The 22916-nt window shown below is 43.3% G+C and overlaps 1 protein-coding gene across 2 annotated transcripts in view; it reads left to right on the plus strand.

The window, feature by feature from the left end:
- The first annotated feature begins 5252 nt into the window (after positions 1-5252).
- The window catches only part of LOC132821804 (choline-phosphate cytidylyltransferase A-like), a 49297-nt gene continuing 31633 nt past the window's right edge, over positions 5253-22916 (plus strand). The window contains exons 1-2 of one of the 2 annotated variants that reach the window (XM_060834614.1): positions 5253-5324; positions 14368-14496. In XM_060834614.1, the coding sequence (XP_060690597.1) occupies positions 14368-14496 (129 nt within the window). In that variant the 5' untranslated portion in view covers positions 5253-5324. Of the gene's footprint in view, positions 5325-5376; positions 5448-14367; positions 14497-22916 lie in introns of those variants that run through there. The other variant, XM_060834613.1, reaches the window with a different exon arrangement.

Consider the following 22916-nt stretch of genomic DNA (forward strand, 5'->3'; position numbering starts at 1 on the left):
TTTTCAAGCAGATTTTGAAGTGCATTTGAATATCATTAACTTGGTAAAGGTTCTAAATAAATGCAAATCTTTCTATTTTTCTTTCAATATTATGCCATTAACAATCTTAATATGTCTCAGTAAAAATATCTATAATAAAGTGTAGATGCTTGAGATAATTCAACACTGATTATAGTCTGCCCTTAATTTAGAGGTTAATGCCTACATAATAATGTCTGTTCTTCAAAGCAACCTGTTGCATGGGAAATGTTTATGAGACATTTTCAGGACATGATGAGATGTTATATTCATGGAAGTCTGTAATGACCAACAAATACTGTCTACTCTAGAGTTTCATAAGTGAGCCAAGCCTCTCACTCTGTTCCAACCATAGCATGAAATGAATGGTCAGCAACTAAGAAAAATACTCCTTAATCAGTAGGTACATTTTGCAGTACCTAATAATGGCATGTCCACAATGTAAAGTGAGTCTTATGATTGCAACCTCCTAAGAAAACAGAGATTGTTATCTAACCAAACCACAAAGTTCTACAGACCAGATATTAAGTGGATGAATGTAACCAGACAACTGTCTCAGCTCATCCTTACCCTTCTCATACCATCTGACTGCCTTTACAATTACTCCCTCCATGTAGAAGTGATACATCTGGGTCTACACTTTTAGAAGGACTTGAAAGCTTTAAAGAGTATGGAATAGTTCCAAGATTGTTTCAAAGACTGAAGGATTATTTATATTACTGGATTGGAAAAATATGCCATCTTCTCTTAGCAGCAAATTTAATAAGAGGTTTTATAATTATTAAAAGACTTACATTTATATAGCACTCTTCAATATCACCAGATGTCTCAAAGCACTTCCAAGTCAATTTGGTACTTTTAAAGTGCAGTTACTGTTGTTATTTAGGAAGCATGGCAGCCAGTTTATACATAGCAAATTCCTACAAACAACCACATGATCATCTGTTTCTAAGATATTGACTGAAGGATAAACGTAGGCTGGGACACCAGGAAAAAAGCCTTGCTCTTCTCCTGAAGAGTGCTATGGTAATTCTCTGATTGCCATTATTCTCACTTTGTGATATTTGTTACTCTTGCCTGTTTGATATAGTTCACTGCTATCAACCATCCCTTAACTATACTTCATCTGGGGCCTGTCCTATGATGGGTGAGAGAGGATGCAGCTCCATTTGTGGAAGACCGCTGGTCCATCTCCCCTAAACATCTCTGATTTTAAAAATACAGGCAGGCTAATCATTGTCAATAATTCACTCCATTTGGACCTTAAAGATTGATAGATCTTATATCTGAGGACCATTAAACCTGGTTCTGTTTTGTGGATAATTTCTCTGCTGGAGATCTTTTCTCTCTGTATATTGTTAAAAAAAAAGGCACAAAACCAAGTTAGAAAAAGAGAAAATTGTGCAAATGAGCATTTTCTCCCTCAATTTTGGAAAAATAAATATGCAGCATTTCTTCATTTTGAAGCATTTCAATTGTCTTTCAACATAAGAATTTAAGAAACAGGAGCAATGTAGGCCATTCAGCCCCTCAAATCCACCTTCACTATTCTATAATTTCATGGATGATCTGCCTCAGGCTTTAGCTCCTCTTTCTTGCCGGCTCATTATAGCTCTCAACTCTCCAATATTTCAAAAGTCTATGTACCTCCTATTTAAGTATCTAGTGATCTAGATACTTTTATTCCTGATTCAATCTCATTCCTGATGAAGGGCTCATGCCCGAAACGTCGAATTTCCTATTCCTTGGATGCTGCCTGACCTGCTGTGCTTTAACCAGCAACACATTTTCAGCTCTAGTGATCTAGTGTTCAGTCTCTGGGGTTGAGAATTCTAGACATTCCAGACATTATTACCGTTGGGAGAAGAACTTTCTTCATATTTCAGTGTTAAATGATAATGTCTTACATGGGACCTTCTCAAGCAGCTTCCCCTTACCAACTCTACAAGTTACAGCCTCAAAAAAATTTCAGTTGATTTGTCAATCATAATTTCCCTTTCAGAAATCCATGTTGAGTCTGTCCAGTCCTGATCCCATTTCCTGAGTCCTCTGTCATTGAATCTTTTGCAATGGATCCTTGTATTTTAAACCCTGTTTTCGCTCTATTTCCTCCTTTTGAAATAGCTGCTTTACATTAACCACCCTCTAATCCACAGGAATTATTCTGGAGGTTATAGGTGGATATTTAGCCACATATTCATCTGATATATCCCACTATTTCTACTCTGACTACTAGCATGTTGCACTGGTAGTAATCCTGATATCTCTACCTTTGAGGTGCTACTTTTTAAGTCACTTCCTAACTCCTTATATTCTGGTTTTAAGACCTTGTCCATTTTCTCCACCTCTGTTGTTGATGCCAATGTATACCATGACAGTTAACCCTCACACTCTATGTCCTACAGCAAGTCTGGAAACATCCTTAACCCTGCATTAGGGAAGCAACATACCATCCTGGAGTCTCAATTGCAGCCACAGAAATGTCTATCCATTCCTCTTACAACTGAAATCCCTATTACTATAGTTATCCCACACTTACTCCTTCTCTCCTTAGCAGCAGTTCCAATCGTGGTGCAATGAATTTGGCGAATGCTACTTTCCTCTGAGAGGCATTCACCCTCAACAGCATCACGTGATATATCTATTTTGTAGGCAAAGGGACACTGGGGATTCCGGCACTGCCTGTATAGTTTGCTTTCCCTGCCTGATGGTCATCCATTCTCTCGCTGCCTGTGAAGTCTTAGCCTGCAGAGTGACCAGTTGTGTTCCATGAAACTCCCAGCCTCACGAATGGTCCATAGTGTTACCAGACGCTGCTCCAGCTCTGAAACCCAGGTGCAGCAGCTGGAGACACTTCATGCAAATGTTCTGGTCTGGGACACTAGAACTATGCCCAACCTCCCACAAGGAGCAGGAGGTGATTACCACGTTCTTGAGCTCTCCTCCCATGTCTTACCCTTTTAAATTCTTAGATTGACCTTAAAATGAAGTATTAATTACTTTTGGAACTTCTTCAACCTCTGCACTGTTGCCATTACAAATTATAATCCAAAAATAAAGACTTTACAAACTATGTGATAAAAATAGTATAAATATTCACCTGCCCTGACTCAAGTATTTAGCTGTTCCCTCTCCCTAGGTGACCTTTTGACGTTTTTGCCAAACTTCTGCTCTGTGAATTTGAATGTAGAACATACTAGACCTTCTAAACTAGACCTTCCCACTACCTATGGATGAAAAATATTTCCTCACATTCCCTTTAAATCTGCAGGCCCTTACCTTAAATCTTACAATATTATACATCTCCCACGTCCCACCTCAGTCTCTGCTCCTCACCAACCACCCCATCAATCACCGCATACAATGCATCATCGTTAAACACTTCCGCCAACTTCAACTACATCCCACCACCAAAGACATCTTCCCCTCCCCACCCCTCTCTGCCTTCCACAAGGACTATTCTGTTCGGTAAACCTTGATTTGCACCACTCTACCCACCAACTAACCAACCCTCCTGAACATCCAGGACCTTCCTCTGTAACTGGAAAAGATGCAAAATCTGCTGGCACACAACCCTTTTCACCTCCATCCAGCGCCCCAAACAGTCCTTCCAGGTGAGACAGAGGTTTACCTGCCTCTCCACCAACATAGGCGAAAGTGAGGACTGCAGATGCTGGAGATTAAAGTCGAGAGTGTGATGCTGGAAAAGCACAGCTGGTCAGGCAGCATCCGAGGAGCAGGAAAATTGACGTTTCAGGCAAAAGCCTCGATTCTTATGCCTGAAACGTCGATTTTCCTGCTCCTCGGATGCTGCCTGACCTGCTCTCCCCCAGCATAGTTTACTGTATCCAGTGTTCCCGATGTGGTCTTCTCTGCACTGGGGAGACCAAAATTCAACTAACAGAATGTTTCACCAAGCATCTCAGTCGGGCCCACAGTGGCAGACCGGACCTCCCAGTCATCACCCATTCTAATTCACCCTCCCACTCGCTTTCTGACATGACCATCCGTGGCCTCCTCCATTGCCACAATGAATCAAATCGCAAATTGGAGCAACGACACCTCATCTTCCGTTTGGACAGCCTATAGCCCGGAGAACACAACATTGAGTTCTCCAAATTCAAATAACCTCCCTCCCCATCCCCAGACTCCCTTCCCAGCTCCTCCCTGTCCATTCCCTTCCATTTCTCTCAGCCACCAACCAGGATGGACCCTCTACCTGTCTTTGTCTATACCCACCTCTCCACACCGTCCCCACCACCCCCTTTATCTACAGCTTCCCTGACACTCATCCCCAGAGCTGAAGCAGGATTACACCCAAAGTGTTAACTTCTCCACCTCCTGAGGCTTGCTGTGTTCCTCCAGCCTCCTGCCTGTCTATTTAGGATTCCAGCTACTGCAAATTTTTTTCGTCTCTAAGAATCACAGTCTGTCCAATCCCTCTTTAGAAGGAAAACTCTCCAACCCCGACAATATTCTGGAAAATTTCCTCTGTGCTCTTTGCAGGGCAATCACGTTCCTGTTATAATGTGGATTCCAGAACTGCACACAGCTGTGGCCTCACCAGACATTGGTGATTAGGGATAGGTTACTTTCTGCAATACTGTGCAGGAGGCCATTCACCCTTACCAGCTGGGCAGCTACTTTGCAAAGTGCATGTTAATGTCTGAAGCCTAGCTTAACAATAGTGTATGGAAAAGGTGGGCAGATGGATTTTAGAGGTAAAAGCAATGACTGCACTTGCTGGAAACCAGATTCCGGACTTTGGATGCTGTCTGAACTGCTGTGCTCTTCCAGCACCACTAATCCAGAAAGATGGATTTTAGAATCTGAGAATAGAGTGTGGAGGAAGGGGAGGTGAAGGAAAGGACTATACCACCTGGAGGAGGAGCAACAAAGACTGGGAGGAGTGGCTGACGTAAGAGGGCGGAGTTAGGACGGGCCCGGGAGTGGGCGGGTCCATTCTGCGCGTGGTCAGGGGACTGGGCCTGTGATTGGCTGGACTTGTTGTAGGCGTGGTCAAAACCCTGGAACTTTGAGTGCGTCGGTTGTGGGCGCGGTCACAGGACTGTGCCTGTGATTGGTTGTGTGGGATGTGGGCGGGGTCGATGTGTGGCCGCGTCGGTTGTGGGCGTGGTTGAGGCGTTCGGGGTAAAGTTGTGGGCGGGGTCGATATGTGGCCGCGTCGTTTGTGGGCGGGATCGAGGCGAGTGGGTAAGGTTGTGGGCGTGGTCAGACGGCGGGGTCGGTGATTGGCTTCAGGCCGAGTGGAGCGGCGCGGCGATCTCTTGGGGTCGGAACCTTAGGTCGGGCGAGTTGTTCTTCCATCCGTGTGGCGTCTTTCCGGTTCCGGCTCGAGTGTCCGCCCACAAATCGGTCCGTGTTCTGGGTTTGACGGGAGGTGGACGGGGAGGCGGATGGAGTGGCGGGTAAGCGGGGTAAAGGTGCTGGCGGTCCTGACGGTCCTGACGGGCGGTAGAGTCCGTTCCCGGATTGGGCGGTCCCTGACACGGAGCGGTGGCGGGTTTGATGTTTGACAACCGGGATCAGCTGCCGTCACTGAGGACCCTTCACCGCCAACCCCCGGGGGGGGGGAAACAATGTCCATTCCCAGGGCCACAGGTCCTCAGAACAACTGCTGCCATTCCCCATACTTACCCCGACCATTGGTGTACTGAGGGAGTGCAGCACTGTCAGAGGGTCAGTACTGAGGGAGTGCAGCACTGTCAGAGGGTCAGTACTGAGGGAGTGCAGCACTGTCAGAGGGTCAGTACTGAGGGAGTGCTGTACTGTCAGAGGGTCAGTACTGAGGGAGTGCTGTACTGTCAGAGAGTCAGTTCTGTGGGAGTGATGCACTGTCAGAGGGTCAGTACTGAGGGAGTGCTGCACTGTCAGAGGGTCAGTACTGAGGGAGTGCAGCACTGTCGGAGGGTCAGTACTGAGGGAGTGCTGCACTGTCAGAGGGTCGGGACTGAGGGAGTGCAACACTGTCAGCGAGTCAGTACTGAGGGAGTGCAGCACTGTCAGAGAGTCAGTACTGAGGGAGTGCAGCACAGTCAGAGGGTCGGGACTGAGGGAGTGCAGCACTGTCAGCGAGTCAGTACTGAGGGAGTGCAGCACTGTCAGCGAGTCAGTACTGAGGGAGTGCTGCACTGTCAGAGAGTCAGTAGTGAGGGAGTGCCACACTGTCAGAGGGTCAGCACTGAGAGAGTGCTGTACTGTCAGAGGGTCAGTACTGAGGGAGTGCAGCACTGTCAGAGGGTCAGTTCTGTGGGGATGCTGCACTGTCAGAGGGTCTGTACTGAGGAAGTGCTGCACTGTCGGAGGGTCAGTACTGTGGGAGTGCCGCACTGTCAGAGAGTCAGTACTGAGGAAGTGCTGCACTCTCAGTGAGTCCAGTACTGAGGGAGTGCTGCACTTTCTGACAGTCAGTGCTGAGGGAGTGCAGCACTGTCAGAGGCTCGGGACTGAGGGAATGCCCCACTGTCACAGTGTCAGTTCTGAGGGAGTTCAACACTGTCAGAGGGTCAACACTGAGGGAGTGCCATGCTGTCTGTGAGGACTCAGCTTGGCATGTTGACTAATCCGTTCTCTGATGAAGTTGCTATGGCTTTTGTTTCCACAGTTTCCCCTCTTGGTTGTCCTTTTGTTTAATACGGCAGTCTTTTGGGGCAGACATTGTGTGTAGAATACTTGTTCCTGTGACATCATGAATGGTGAGCTGCTGCCCACAATCCTCGGGCTCCATTCATGAGCTCACAAGAGTTGCGAGAAGGTGACTTTAGACAGATGCCTGCATGTTGGCTCCTTCCCCAGTATTAAATCTAAATTGATCGACAGCACGGTGCAACGAAAGAGCCAACAGTAAGTGTAGACATCTGGGTTTCTGAAGCATGTGAAACTTGGGCAGGGATGTTTGGTCAGTCATTTAAAGACTGTTCAAGAGTTTTAAATTCATAAGTTTTGTCTACACCCCCAGCTGTCGTTCCAGTTGGCTGTTACACCCGCCCACACTATCTGGCAGCTTCACTGAGGCATACTTTTGTAACCTGTCATTTGCAAATGGTCTCTGGATTTACCATGGTTGATTTAATAGCTGATTATCTCACTGCTATGAACACTTTTTGACAGGGAATGTACGCTTGCTTTGATGAACTCATTCTATCTTTGAATTTGGGCTCCTGCAAGTGGTTCATGATGTGTGGAGCATAGGATGTGTTATTATTTTCAGGAGGTCCCTTGTCTCTGTTGTTGTTTAGAAGCTAAATATAACATGCAGTGTTTTTAAAGCATTGCAGCTGCTCTGCATAGGTGCTTGACCGCACACGTCCCAGCAGAGCTCCGCTTGCTTTTCCAAAATCGTTCCCACACTGCCAATTCTGTTCTTTTCAAGCATAGCTACAGTTTACTGTTATAGTTTCAGAAGCATTGCATCTATTTTGCACACAGCATGCTTCCCCAGGTGAAAAGTCCAATGATTTATTTTAATGATCTAGGACCAACGTTTTCTCCAGACACTGAGATGGGTTCTGCTGCTGTTCTGTGCAACTATCGCAGAGGAATGTTTTACTCACGAGTAGAAAGATAGAAACTTGGAGTCAGATCTGGTCTGCAAGGGGAACCTCCAAAGGTGCAGCTGATCCTCAGTAATGCATTAACAGGGCAACCTGGATGACATGTTCAGGTCCCTGGACTGTTGTGCTTAACCCATGAATTCCTGACTTGACGTCAGCAGAATTAACAAAGTCTTAACAAACAGAAAGAAAGAGGAGACAAATGTTCAAACCTGGACTGGAATTGGAGTATTGTTTGAGCTAGTGTGCTGTTTCTCCCCCTCCATCTTTGGGATTGAGTCTGGCATTAGAAATGTAGTGGCAGGGGGTGACTCTGCTAACTTTGTGCTGAAGAAGATCATTCTGTTGTGCTGTAGACTGCAGATAGGTGGTTCATGCATGTAAACTGCATGTGGTTACTCATAGCTGCTTATTTGAATTATCTGAATTAACGCTTTCCTGTTATTCAGCTGATTATGTCATATTCTTGGGTGAATTGAAATATTTTTGAACAGAAGAAATATTATCGGTGTGTTGCAGATATGAGGTGGCTTGACTACGTCAACCTGCAATCAGATCTTGTTGGAACCCCTGGGCTCAATTTCAGCTTCACTGCCCATTGGGAGGGTTGACTTGTGGGAGGGTTGACTTGTGCAAGAGTAACATTTGGGATGGGTTTTAAATCCATACTCTCATCAACTTGCGGTTGTGGAGACTGTTCCCACCAACCCTATCCACAAAACTGGCACAAGTGGAACCGAATACATGTGCATGCATGACAGAACTAAACAGCTGCCTTCAGTGCTGCATTATTCCATGGTTCTATCAAGTAACTTTATACCTGGTTGAGTTTGACTTGAGTAGAAAGTGACTGTTAAGTGCGAAGAACTTGGAGTTTTAGCTAATATTTGGTGTTTAGTCTATTTCTGAAGTATATGATAAATTAATTGGTTTTCAGTCAAAAGTGCAGTGAGTGCCTTTAATCTGAGATTGACCAGTACTTGATTATATAATGTAGTCTATGACCCCCCCTTCACTGCTCTTTAGGGAAGAGAAATTCATGGACTTAATGAACTGCGGAGGGAAAGAAAACTCTCCTCATCTCTTTTGGAGATGCTGGTGTTGGATTGGCATGTACAAAGTTTGAAAAAAATCACACAGCACCAGGTTATAGTCCGACAGGTTTATTTGGAAGCACTAGCTTTTGAAGCGCGGCTCCTTCATTGGGTGATTGAACCACCTGATAAAGGAGCAGCGCTCTGAAAGCTAGTGCTTCCAAATAAACCTGTCGGATTATAACCTGGAGTTGTGACTTTTAACTCTCCCCATCTCAGTCTTAATTGGCAGATCCCTTCTTTTGAAACTATCCCCTTGTTCTCTACTCCCCTACAAGAGAAATGTAATTTTGGCAATTGGCTTATGAATGTGGCTTTGTTTTGCTACAACACTCTGCATTCACTCTTGAAGATACAAGCAGTATAATGTACAAGGTTGCAATGGCTGGGCTCCTGTAGCTATTTATGTGGAGCTTGCCCCGGTCCTGAGGTGGAGACTATGTTGCAGGTGCCCGGGCCTACTCGTGGAGACATCGTGCTCACCAGATTCTTGGGCAAACTATGTCAGCAGAAAGAGTCAAGTGCTGTCAAGAGTGGCGAACCACTGGCAGAAGCAAAAAGATAAAACTCAAACAGGACGTACACTGTAAGAGGCTGTGGATTTCACAAATGCTACCAGCGATCGTGGGAGTGGTGAACACTTCCTTCCAGATTTCCAACTTCTCAGGATTATTATCATTTCATTGTGGCTGGCTGCCAAGGTTTGAGAGATGATCTGAATCAAGTAAATGGTTAGGTGAGCCCAAGTTGCAGTTTTAAATCAACTGCATGTTGAAGGACAAAGCAAAGACTCTGGGAGCTGGGCTGTCATTGGAGCTGGGATGGTGCGCTGTCTTTATTTACAAGTGTTTAGAAATTCACAAGGAATAAGTGAGGAAAGCTTGACCCATAAGTGAAATGTTGATAATGCAGCATGAGTTGGGTATCGTTGTTGCTATGAGTTGGGGGCATTCGTGGTTACAGTACAGGCAATGCAGTTGTAAGTATGTGCCCAGCGAGGTTCCCAAACAGTTTCAAGCGATTCCTGAACAGATAATTGGTTTCTTGACGTTGTTTGAGGGATCACTTGCAACCTTACATACCCAGTCAAGCTGCTTTGTTGACCAAATGGTGGTCCACTTTGCCAGAAAACGGTTCCAAGGTGATGTCATAAGCATTTTGGTGGAATCGTCATTAGGAGAGCACTACCAGAGACCGGAGTTTGGAACAGCGGGCAGTAAATCACCCTTCACGTCTGTACCATAGTTTCAGCTGCATTTTGGTTAGTTGCACTCTATCTTCCTAGTCAGAACATCATATTAAATTCTCCCTGTGTAATCTAAGCTGTCATTCCAGTGCAGTTTGGAGGAAATGGTACCATGTTGAAAATGCCATCCTTCAGATGTTAAACTGATGCCCTGTCTGTCCTCTCGGGCAAATGTAAAAGATTTCCTGCACAATCTCAAAGAAGACTAAGGGTGTTCCTCTGTTTTTACTCCTTAGTCATCATTTTAAACCATGACCTGATAATTTATATAATTTATTACACAACACCAGGTTATAGTCCAATAGGTTTATTTGGAAGCACTAGCTTTCGGAACGCTGCTTTTTCATCAGGTGGCTGTCAATACTTTGAAAGCCAGTGCTTCCAAATAAGCCTGTTGGACCATAACCTGGTGTTGTGTGATTTTTAATTTTGTCCTCCCGAGTCCAACACTGGCTCCTGTAATTCCTGATAAATTATCACTTATTTCTCTTTGTGAGATGTTGTTGTATTAGTTTGGCCACTATGTTTCAAAATTGCAACAAACTGTCAAGAAAAGTGCGGGTTAACTGCTGAGTTTCCTATGTTGTTGAAGTTCTTTTTTCATTCACAGGATGAGGGCGTCGCTGGCGAGGCAGCATTTATTGCCTGTTAGCACATAAGGATGGCACTTTCCTTCCCAACAGGACATTAGTGAACCAGATGGGTTTTTCTGACAATTGACAATAGATTCATGGTCATCGTTAAATGGCAAAATGCTTAATTGGCTGTAAGGCACATTGAAATTTCTTGAGGTCATTAAGGGTACTATAGAAATGCAAGTCCTTTTCTGCATGGGCAGTCCTTGTACTGCAGTTATGATAGTTGATGATTGTATAGAGATCTACAGTGACGTTCTGTTTGAGAAGTGTAGTTGTGAGACTATTCGCAATGTGTGAGATATGCAAAGCTCTTGAGAGAGCAAGCGTGTTGAACTCTAAATTCTTAAGCTCTTTAATCTTCTTAAATGCAAGATGTTATGTGTTGCAGGACCTTGCTAGATGTTTGTGCAAGTTGTTGTAATATATACGATTGGGAACAAAATGATGATAATTGTATGCTCGAAGTGTATATAGGCCCCCAGACAAAGGGAACTGGAAGAGCAAATATGAAGGCAAATTGCTGAGAAGTGTAGAAACAATAGGGCAGTCATGGTAGGATTTTTCAACTACCAAAACCTTAACTGGACCAGTTCAGTGTAAAGGATACTGAGGATCCAAAATAGTTAAATGATCTAAGTCTAGGATAATAAAGGGAGATTGGAGTGTAGTCGAACAGATAGAATTAGGTGATTAAAAGGCAATAAAGATGGCATTAAATGCTGACCTAGACACTGGCACCCACATTCCATTTACAAATAAAAAAAGAGATGCTTTAGTATCCTACTTTGGCTGAGATCTTGGCTGTAAGAACAGGGAGTTTAGGCTAGAAGTATGGAACCCATTAGTCAAACTGTAGCTGGAGTGCTGCACACAGTTCTGATCACCATATTGTAGGGAAGGTGAGATGGTGGTGCAGAGTAGATTAATGAGGACATTGCCAGGCTGGATATTGTTTTCTTCTTACAACAAGAAAGCTAAGGAGATGTTCGTATGACAGTATGAAGTGTCCAGGTAGATAGCATAAATAGTAGCTATTTCCATTAGCAGAGAGATGTCTAACCACAGGGGCATAGGTTTAAAGAATTGGCAGAAAGATCAGTGCACTGGCTATTGAGAGTCTGGACCTCAATGCCTGAAGGAGTGTTAAAGGTAGATACCCTCACTGCATTTAAAATTAGATTGGACACACACTTGAAGTGGCGTAATCTACAGGGCTCCAAACCAAAAGTTGGATGATGGAATTAGATTGGATACTTCTTGGCGAGTTTGGATACAGTGGACTGAATGGTCTCCTTCTCAGCTGCAAATCTTCCTAACTTTCCTCTGGACTGAGTGTTAGCCTTGCCCCAGCATGTTATGCACTCAAGCTGAAGTCAGAACTCTCGGGTTATAGGGTCATAGAGAAGAACAGCAGGCAAACAGACCCTTCGCTCCTCAAGATCCATTCCAGGTACAGGAGGCCCATGACACTGATAAACTGACACACCCAGTGGCAGTACTGGGGAGTCTGTTGAAGGTGATGACTTCTGAACCAAGAATCCAAATCTGGCCTCAGATGGAGGTGAAGGATCCTCAGCTGCGTTTTTACGAAGTGCAGGGGAGCATGGTTCCTTGGCCAATATTTATCCCTCAGCCATCACCATTTAAGAAGATGGTCAGCTTATTGTCAAATGAATGGCTATGAGACCTTGCTGTGCATAAATTGGCTGTTGTATTTCCTGCTTCAAGTGTATTTCATGAGCTGTGAACTGTAGGATGTCCTGAGGTTACGGAAGCAAATTTGTTCTTTTTCGACCTTTGCTCTTTTCCATGCACTGCTCTGTCCCACTTACCGCACCATGACTCAGTGACCTCTGTCCCATGTCTGAATGTGTACTTTCATCCATGCTTTTTCTCACTGGGTCCTTTTAATTACTGTTTACCGAAGGTTAAGTTGTTACATTAGTGTTTGGCGTGGTGCTGATGTGACATTGTAATGTGCTGAACAATGTGATCTAGCTTATTATGACACTGATTTGTATTTTATATGGAATCTTTAAGGTCATAAAACACCCAATGGTATGTGGGATGTAGGCCATAAGGACAAATTGCCTTTGAGTTTGATACAACTGAGGCACCAGTCAGTCTTTTTAAGTAAAAACAAATGTTGCTGGAGAAACCTAGGTTTGGTAGCTTGTGTTGAAAGGTACAGAGGTAACATTTCAACTCCAATGTGACCCTTCTTCAGAACCCATTCTAGAAATGCCATATGGGGAGTTGAATTTCTCTGCATTGCCTGGATTACTAGTCTGGTAACGCAATATCTAATTCTTATACCGTGTCAAAGGTAGCAAGAGCTAAGCTGGAACTGAGTCATTTCATGGTAATTATCATGCTTCAGTGTTTGGGATTGAACCTCTGTGTGAGGGTGAGGCTCTGATTATCCTGGGAGCCACACCTTTGTTATGGCAAGGAAGTCTTGTAGAAAGTGAGTTACACCATCTATTCTGGAGCTAGTCCCTAAATTGCTGGAATTAAACAGCTATCTTTACTGTGGTGCATTCAGGATAGAAGTGGTGCAACATTTCAAGCCTGCTGTGAAATTTGAGGCACACGCCTATGCTTTTACTGCTGGTGGTTTTTTAAAAAATAATTTGTGAACATGGGCATCGCGGGCAGAGTCAACATTTATTGCCCATTCCTCTCGCTGCCCTTGAGAAGGTGGTGGTGAGCTGCTGCCTTGAACATTTGGGACCATGAATGTATCTGACATGTTATTTTCATGTGTATTTTGTTACAAAATGCAGTGACGAGTATAGTATGGTGCCTCTACTTTAAAACAGTGCTATTTTAAAATACAGAAAAATAAACCAAAACATAGAATATAGAGGCAGAAGAGTAAGGAAATAAAGTTCAACTTTACAGTCCTTCTTGTTAAGTGCTCAGGCATAGGCCGGGAGTGGCTAGCCACCAATCCCCTTGCATGAGTCCTCGCTGGACTTAGCCAATGCAGCTGCCACTGATGCCACCGAGTCCCACATTGGCCTAAACTCTACCCTACCATTGCCGCCAAGAGTCTGGGCCACCTCGGCAATGCAGCCGCCACCAATGCCATCACTGGATCTCATACTAGGCCCAAACCTGCCTCCACTGCTGCCTCCCTGAGTCTGTGTTGGATGCAGACCCAATGGGGAACCCTAACTCCAGTCTGCCACAGCAGCCATGAGTGATGTTGGGCCAGAAGCTGCCGGAAACCCAAACTCACCTCCGATGCCTCTGCCCGAGTCCACACTGGGCTCACCTCATTGTTGTTGCTACGACCAAGCTCTTCACCACAGGTATGTTTAAAAAAAAGTGGGGTAAAAAGGAAAGAAAGTGGATAGAGCAGACCAGCTCCATGCTCAGGAGCCATATTCCATCCCCACTTGCCATTAATGTATTTAAAAATCTGTTGATGATTCTCCACTGGGATTTTTGAACTGTGGACGTTGTGTTGTATGATTGACAATCGTTTTGTGCTGGGTTTTATAAAAGCACCTAGCTGACTTTCACTCCCTCTCCTGGGAATGGGCAGAAGTTGACCAGACTTCTAACTTTGATTGGACCTAGTTGCTGAGTAGAAACTGTTGTTGGAAAATAGGCAAAAGCATACGCGAGGCGCATAGCTGCTGTGTTGTTTTCAGTTTGGCTGTGTTTGGACCCCCATCTAATCCTTATGGTAATCCGATTTTAAAATGCATTCGTTGTTTCAGCTTGTGTCAATCAGATTAACATCAGAATTTAATTTGTTGATTTGCCTTTATCTATATTCGCTTCAGATGCCTAATGAGATGGAGACGATGCCAGTTATTTCCAAATCAAACTCCAGAAAGAGACGGAAGGATGGAATAGGACCCAATGGCACCACTGATGATGATGATGCCAGCCCAATGAAAATTGCACGACCAGTACGTATGGAGGCAGTCGCCCACTTACAATGATATAACACGGGCCTAACAAAACATCATTGTACAGTATAATCATGGGGTATACTGATATAAGATGTTCGGATTAATTTCAGGAAGCTTATAGCAGTGCGTTATTTACCTGACGATAATTTAAAACCTTGAGCTTTGCTTTATTTATTGCTTAAAGATTCACAGCCATTTATGCTCCTCGTTGACATATCTTTGTTTCCTTCTTCCTTGCATTCTTATCCAGCTTCCCCTTAAGTGTGCCTGTTCTGGACACATCAGTCACATTTTACAGCAGGCTCCACATTCTCATCAATCCAAAGTACTTTTTTTTTAAAACCCAATACTGGATTTTCGACTGGCTGTCATGGCCTGTAGAATTGGTATTTCCTCACATTTGGAAACAACTTGCTGATCTGTGCTATCAAACTCATTCATAATTTAAAAAACCTGCCCAAGGCCATCCCTCTTTTTTTCCTATAGGAAAGGACGCTAGCCTGTTCCTCCTTCCCTGTTCTTTGTACTTCTCAGTTGTGATAGCATCCTTGTGAATCCTTCTCGCACCTTCCCTTCCTCATTTTATAATACAGAAACCAATCCCCTTCGGTGGTCTAGCCAAAGTTCAATGCATACAAACCATGTGAATGTACAAATTAAGAGTAGGTCACTTGGCTCCTTGAGCCTGCTTTATCACTCAATAATATCATGGTCGATCAGGTCACTCCATTTTCCTATCTACCTCTGATAACCTTTCACCAACCCTCCACCCCACACAAGTTTAACATAATTCTTCTTCTCTCACTAAGGATGACCCCCCACCACCACCACCCCCCAACCCTGGCTCCCAGTGGTGTGTTTGCTTTATTATCCATTGCTGTTTTGTAATTTGCATGCCAATAGCTCAACATCTCTGTTCCTCAAACTCATTTGGACCTATTGTTCATGCTGTGTATGACCTCCCCCAGTTCTTCCTGCCAAAATATTCCAGCTCACAGTTATCAATGTTCAAATGAATGTGCTAATTACACACACGTTCTGAAACTTTATCATTGTCTTACGAAATCCAATATGTTGTGCTTCAGTTTGCAGTGAATTCTGTCCACGGTTCAGTTATTACATGGTTTTGTTATCATTGGACTCCAGTGACTCTGTTATAATGGACTCCCATTGCATTTATTGCATTTTGTTTCTCTTGTTAGCTACACCCCCATTGTCATGTGCAAATTTTGGAATTATGCTTTTGAATGACAGGTATTTGGAACTTGCAAGTAAACCAATCAACCTTTCTGTCCACTCCACCGTTCGATAGAATGGCCGATTTGAATTCTGAGTCTAAAAGATTCACTTTAATGGTGAATAATAATGGAGTGTCAATTTCTACACCTTGCTAATCTGATGAGTTACCCTTACCACTGCTCACTCATAGACTCGCTTTCACAGACTTTCTCACTGACTTTCTCATCTGAGAGGACAGGTGAGACCTCAGTTTAACATCTCATCCAAAAGAAATCTAATGCTGTGGCATTCCCTCAGCAGAGTGAGAGCTTGGACTTTTGTGCTCAAATCTCTGGAGGTGAAAATGCTACCCTGAGCTGTGACTAACACTGGGCAGCTAGTGTCTATAGATTGCTGGACACTGAGCAAACAATGTGCTCAGGAGAGGAGAGAACAAAAGATGTTTTCACTCTGTATGCAAGTTGCTGACTTTTTGTGATAAGGCTATTTTTGAAAGTGCAACCACCCTTAAAACACAATTCTAATTGTTCTTCCGCTGGGTGTTGACATTAGGTTCAAGTGTAGAATTTGTGACAAGCGTTCACAACAGAATGTTCCCTATTATTATGAATTATCAATATGTACGGGACATTCTGACATTGACATGAGCTTTTTGGCCCAACTACTTCACTTGAACCCACCCTGCCCCTCATTAAATTTTTTAAAATGCGATCATGGGTTGCTGGTGTGCCTGGTAAAGCCAATCATTATTGTTCATCCCTGATTGCCCTTGAGAAGAAGGTCGTGAGTTGCCTTGGACCCTTGCAGTCCAAGTGGTGTGGTTATACCCACAATGCTGTCGTGGAGGGATTTCATTTCCAGAATGGTGCTATGAATGGTGATATAATTCCATATTGGGTATTGTCTATGATTTGGGGGGAGCTTGGAACTGGTGGTATTCTCATGTGCCTGTGGTAGAGGCCACAGTTCCTAAAGGATTGTCCAAGCAGCTTTAATGCATTACATATTGGATCTTGCAGATGGTGCACACTGCCACTGTGTGCCAGTAGGGGAGAGCGGTAACGTTAAAGTTGCTGCTGATCAAGTGAGCTGCTTTGACCGAGAGGGCATTAAGCTGTTTTTTTTTAAGTATTATTACTGCTGCACTCAACCAGAAATTCAGATTGAAGTCACTTATGATAACTGGGTTGCCATGTTCCAAGCTTCTCTCTCCTGATAAATACCATGCCATGCTTTCACTAATATTCGGTGGTCTATAAAGAGCTCCAGTCAAAGTCTGCTGTCCTTCGCTGTTTCTTAGCTCCACCAAAACAATCCAAACTTTGTTCCTGCACTCTGAAATTCTCCCTTGCAAATGAACTAATGCCATTCCTTATTAGTAATGCTAAGTTACCTCTTCCTTTTTAGTTTTCCTTCATGTTGATTTTCTGGGATATTCAATTCTTAATCTTGGTCACTCTGTAGCTATATCCCTGTAATGGCACTTAAATTGTATCCACTTGCCTCAGCGTGTGCATTTGGTTCATTCAGATCCTTTAGCCAGTGATGCTCGATGGGAATCAGTAATATGCCGGCTCAGTCAGCAAAGCCAACGTTTTGTACATAAATAAAAAACAAATCCGTCTGTCTTGAATTTTTCTTCATTCAGTTCTTTTAATACCTGTCATTGCTTTGTCTGTCTTCTTTCTTTGTTTGCTACTCTTCAACTTCCTTTTAGTAATTTTGCTTCTTTGAATTGAAACACTCTTGGGTTCACATCTCCCTGCCAATCCAGTTTCATCGCTCCCTAACAACACTAGCAAATCTCCCTGTGAGGATGTTTGGTCCTGGTCCTGCCAAATACAGCCTGTCCATCTTTTATCAATCCCAATGCCACAAATCTGATGCCCTCCCTCCTACACCAGGCCACATGTTCAGATTTTTTAATTCTCCAGTTTTTATGCTCACTAGCATGTGGGACTGAGAGTAATCCTGAGATTGCGACTTTTTCAGTTTCCAACCACGATTCCTGCGTTTGCTTTGAAGACCTAATTCAACTTTCCACCTAAGTTATTGTTATCATTGTGAACCATGGGCTTTGGCTCTTCACTGTCCCTAGAAGTGTAGCCTATAGCAGTTCTGTGATATCCATGATCTTGTTCCAGGGAACAACCTCTGCCAAGTTTTAGTTTAAATCCTCCTCAATAGCACGAGCAAATCAGTCTGTAAAAACTTGGCCCTAGTCTGTTGAAGTACAACATGTCTGATTTATAGAGGTCGCCTCTGCCCAAGAGACAGTCCAAATGTCCCAGCAATTTACGGCACACATCCTGTACTCCTCCACGTCCCTACCCGCTCGCCTGCCCACTATATACATGTTTACGCTGTCACACTTGAGTTATAGAGTTATAAAGCACAGAAACAGACCCTTTGGTCTAATTTATCCATGCTGACCAGATATCCTAAGTTAACCTAGTACAATTGGCCCATATCCCCCTCAACCCTGCCTATTCATGTACTCCTCTAGATGCCTTTTAAATGTTATTATTTTACCAGCCCCGATCATTCTCCTCTGGCAGCTCATTCTATACACACAGCACCCTCTGTGTGAAAAAGTTGCCCATTAGGTCCCTTTTAAATCTTTCCCCTCTCACCTTAAACCTCTACCGTCTAGTAATGGATTCCACCACCCTGAAGAAAAGAACCTGTTTATTCACTGTATCTGTGCCCCTCATGATTTTATAAATATCTATAAGGTCAGCCCTCAGCCTCCGATACTCCAGGGAAAGCAGTTCCAGATTATTTAGCCACTCCCTAAAACTCAAACCCACTGAGTCTCAGTCTCTCTGTCTCTCTTTTTCTCTCTCTCTTATGCGCATGCTTTCTCTCTCACGCGCACAGTTTCAAGGCCAGTTGTCAAAAGTGATGAATTATGGTCCCACGTGAAGTTTTAATGAGATTTAAAGACCCATCGTGTTGCTTACATTTGGGGTATTGTTGAGCAATCCATGGGATCTAACTTGATCCCTGCTATTTGATGTGTTCTTTGGGATGTACAGTTGCAAATTGTTACCCATGTTTACCTCATGTCAATACTGAATGTTAAATATGAGGTCTGTGGAAAGGTTAGATTACCATTCCACCTGTGCTCAAATTTATAGTTGTTCATTCAGAAACATGGAATCTTGTGGCCTTATCCTTTTAGTAGGTGTCTGGGATTTCACACTTTGTCCACTTTTAAAGAAAATGTTACTAGCCCCTAGCTAAATCATACATAAATTTCATGTTTGGTCTGGTGACAGGCTGCAGAAATGTCTTTGTTTCCCTAACTATTGAAACTCCTATTACTATTCTATGCACCATCATTTTTTTTGAGCCCGTCTTCAGTGTTGCTGGACTTGGCACTGGCTGCACTCTCCAGATAACTGTCATTTTCTTCAGCAATCAGAAATGAATCTTGGAGAGTGAGGTATATTCTCAAGAGACTCTTGTCTCTTTCTACTTGATTCCTTCACAGTTCCCCATTCCCCATCTCCTTGCATGCTCCAAAGATGTAGTTAAATGCATCTATATACTTGGTATTCACATCTGCACCTGTGCTTGAGCTGCTGCAATGTATGACACTCTCTGCATTTTTATCCAAGACACTGGGAGCATTCTGAAATTCCCTAATTGCACAGGCCATACTCACGAGCTTGGTACTCCTCTACCGATTAGATGATCATCCTTGCTACTTAAGTGAGAGTTACTAGCTGCTCAATTCTGTTGCCATCACATAAATGAAGGACAACTCAATACTTAATCTTATTTTTTTTAAAAATGCAATTTTAATTTCCCAGTTGCTTAGATTAACTATCCAGAAAAGGAGAAAGGGAAACATGGCTATGTAGTTAAAACTCAGCCTTTTAAGATAATATTCAATTCCTGTATTCTTGATACCAACATGCATAACCTCACTATCTTCCATCAGTCAAGTGTTTGCCCAGTCTCTTAACTTGTCTACATTACTTTGTAAACTCTGCCATCTTCATTACTCCCCTTCCTACCTATTTTTGTATAATCTGCAAATTCGGATACAGTGTATTCATTTTCCCCATCTAATATATTGTAAATTCAAGCAGGATAGAAAAAGAGAAAACAATGAATGTAATGTTTTTTGGATTTTCAGGTTTCATACATTATGCTACTTAGAATACCCCATAATGTTAGAGGTGGTTTGCTAGCACGGATAAAACATTGACTGTCTAACAGAAGCCATGATGTAATGATGCTGGTGTTGGACTGGAGTGGACAAAGTCAGAAGTCACGTGACACCAGGTTGTAGTCCAACAAGCTTATTTAAACTCTCAAGCTTTCAGAACACTCCACCTGATGAAGGAGAAGCGCTCTGAAAGCTTGTGATTTTAAACAAACCTGTTGGATTATAACCTGGTGTCACATGATTTCTGACTTTAACTAATAGAGGACGGAGTTGAGATAGGGGGACTATTTTCAGGATGGCAACCTGTAATTTGTGGAGTGCTGTAGAGATCAATGCTGGGACCAGAGCTATTTTCAATATATATCAATGATTTTAGATTTGAAAAATGAATACTGGCAGCCACTTTTGCAAATGACAAAAACAAAAGTAAGGACACCATAGTCCCAGAGGACCAAAGCTCTTCTCTCAGGGCCTGGTGGTGAATTTAATCTGAGGCTCACCACACCTCTGCTGAGGCATGAGATTAAGGTGAGAGGACCTTCATGGTTACTTCAGCTGGTCTGGGAAATGAACCCATTCTGTTGGCATCACAAACCAGCTGTCCAGCCAACTGAACTAACCAAACTCCATAAAAATAGCTCCAGAGGACCAGAGAGATGCTCTCTCATCAGAGAAAGTGAGATGACAGGCGGTGTTTTAACCTGAGGATCACCAATCCTCAGGTGAGAGTGAGGAGAAGGAGGAGGGACTATCGTGGTAAACTCAACCGGTATGGAAATAAAACTCATGCTGTTGGTATCTCAGTATCGCAAACGAGCCATTGGCCAACTGAGCTAACTAACTTCCGTCACTCAGTTAAGAAATAGGTGGGAAGGCAAATAGCAAGGATGACAAAGTAATTGCAGGGTCGACTTGTTAAGTATGAGAGATATTCCTGATGAAGGGCTTATGCCTGAAACGTCGACTGTCCTACTCCTCGGATGTTGCCTTACCTGCTGTGCTTTTTCAGAGCCACACTTTTCAACTCTGGTTAATCATGAGAGCGGATGGAATGGAATGTGGGTAAATGTGAGATTGTGTGCATTTTGGCAGGAAGAATAGAGAAGCTAAATTTTATTTGAATGGAGAAGGACTGCAGAAAACTGCAACACAGATGGATTTGGGAATTTTTCTGCATTAATCCCAAAAAGCTAGCATATGCGCTCACCAGCTAATAGGGAAGGCACGTGGAATGTTAGTCTTTTTTTCAATAGGAGTGGAGTACAAAAGTATGGAAATCTTGTTAAAGCTACACGAGGCAATGGTCTAACCACAGCTGGAATTCTGAGAGTAGGTTTGGGCTTCTTATCTACGGAATGATATACTGGCATAGGTGGCAATCCAGAGAAGGTTACTAGGTTGATACCAGGAATGAAGGGGGATTGAGTAGGTTAGACCTGTCCTAATTGGAGTTTAAAAAAGTGAAAGGTGACCTTATTGAGACATACAAGATTCAAGCATAAATACAAGGGTTTATGCGGGGACGTTGTTTCCCTTTTTGGGAGAGTATGGGACCAGGAGGCATAAACTCAGAATAAGGTGCTGCCATTTAAGGAGGAATATCTTCTCCGAAGGTAGTAAATTTGTGGAATTCTTTACCATAGAATGCTGTCGAAGTTGGTTTGGTAATTATGTTCAAGGCTGAGACCCCTAGATTTTTAATCTTTAAGGGAATCGAGGGCGATGGGGGCAAAAGGCAGGAAAGTGGAGTTGAGGATTGTCAGATCAGCTGTGATCTCATTGAATGAAGGAGCAGATTTGATGGGCTGAATGGCCTGGTAACGTTATGGTTTGATTTTGTTTTTCTTTCACTTTTTCAAGCTCTATACCCAAGTTGGCTCCAGCTCTCAATTTTCCTCTTCACTAAGTGAAGTGTCCCAAGCATTGGCTTCTACTTATCTTCTCCCTGGTGCTCCTGTTTATTTCAGGTTTGCTGCTCTTTCTGATTCTCTCCACTGGATCTGTAGATGTTGAATAGGCTTTGGGGTTTCAGGAGCTGGATTACTTGCTGAAGATTTCTAATGTCTGACCTACCAGTGTATATGGGATTGTCCAGTTCAGTTTTTAGTCAATGGTGACTGCTGTCCACTGGGAGATTGAATTAATGGATGCTTAATAGCCTTAAAAATAATTTATCAGTTTATGTTACATCAAGAGTTACCGTGAGGGAAATCTGGTCTTTAGCCATCTGCTTTGTAGAGATGGCTTTCTACCTGTCCTTTCATTCTCTGTTTAAATTTAACCCCTCCTGTTAAATTATAACATGTTGTGACCCTTTGCTGATCAGGTTCTCAATCTATTGGTTCTTGATGAGTTGCTTTCCTGATTGTTATCAGTTACAGGTTAGTTCAACCAATCTAGACGAAGCAATGAAAGGCTTGGAAGAAAACGGTCAACCTATTAAGTCTGTGACTTCATTTAATTTGATTGGTCCATTTACTTGCCATTGCTGCATATTCTTCAAAACCCTTACCTAACAAAAAATACATTGTTCTGTCCTGAGAATTTCTATTGACCCTCTGCATCCACAATCCATTCAGAGAGCGAGAGAGCACGTGTGTTTCAGGTTACCAGGACTCTTCGTGTGTGGAAATACATCCCATTACCACTGTTGAGTAGCTCAATTCTAATTTTAAGGTTATTCCCCCTATCCTATTCTTGATTCTTCTCATTTGAGAAAATTGTTTCTCTGCTTCTTATTTTGACCTTACAATTACTCCTCTGTCTTTCCCAGGGCATTTCACACACTATTGAATTTGTTCACTCAATGAGGTCTTACCAATGCTGCAAACTGAAGCATCAGTTCCAATATCTCAACTTTACAATCTGTCACCCCTCCCCTCCTCATGAAAAAGGTCAACGCAGATGAAGGTGAGGAGAATTTGTCAGTGACTGACAATAACCTCCTGATGCTTTTATAGCACAAAAGATGGAAAATTAATTTACTGTGCAAAACCAT

Source organism: Hemiscyllium ocellatum, chromosome 13 (genome assembly GCF_020745735.1).
Source record: "Hemiscyllium ocellatum isolate sHemOce1 chromosome 13, sHemOce1.pat.X.cur, whole genome shotgun sequence".
Taxonomy (NCBI): domain Eukaryota; kingdom Metazoa; phylum Chordata; class Chondrichthyes; order Orectolobiformes; family Hemiscylliidae; genus Hemiscyllium; species Hemiscyllium ocellatum.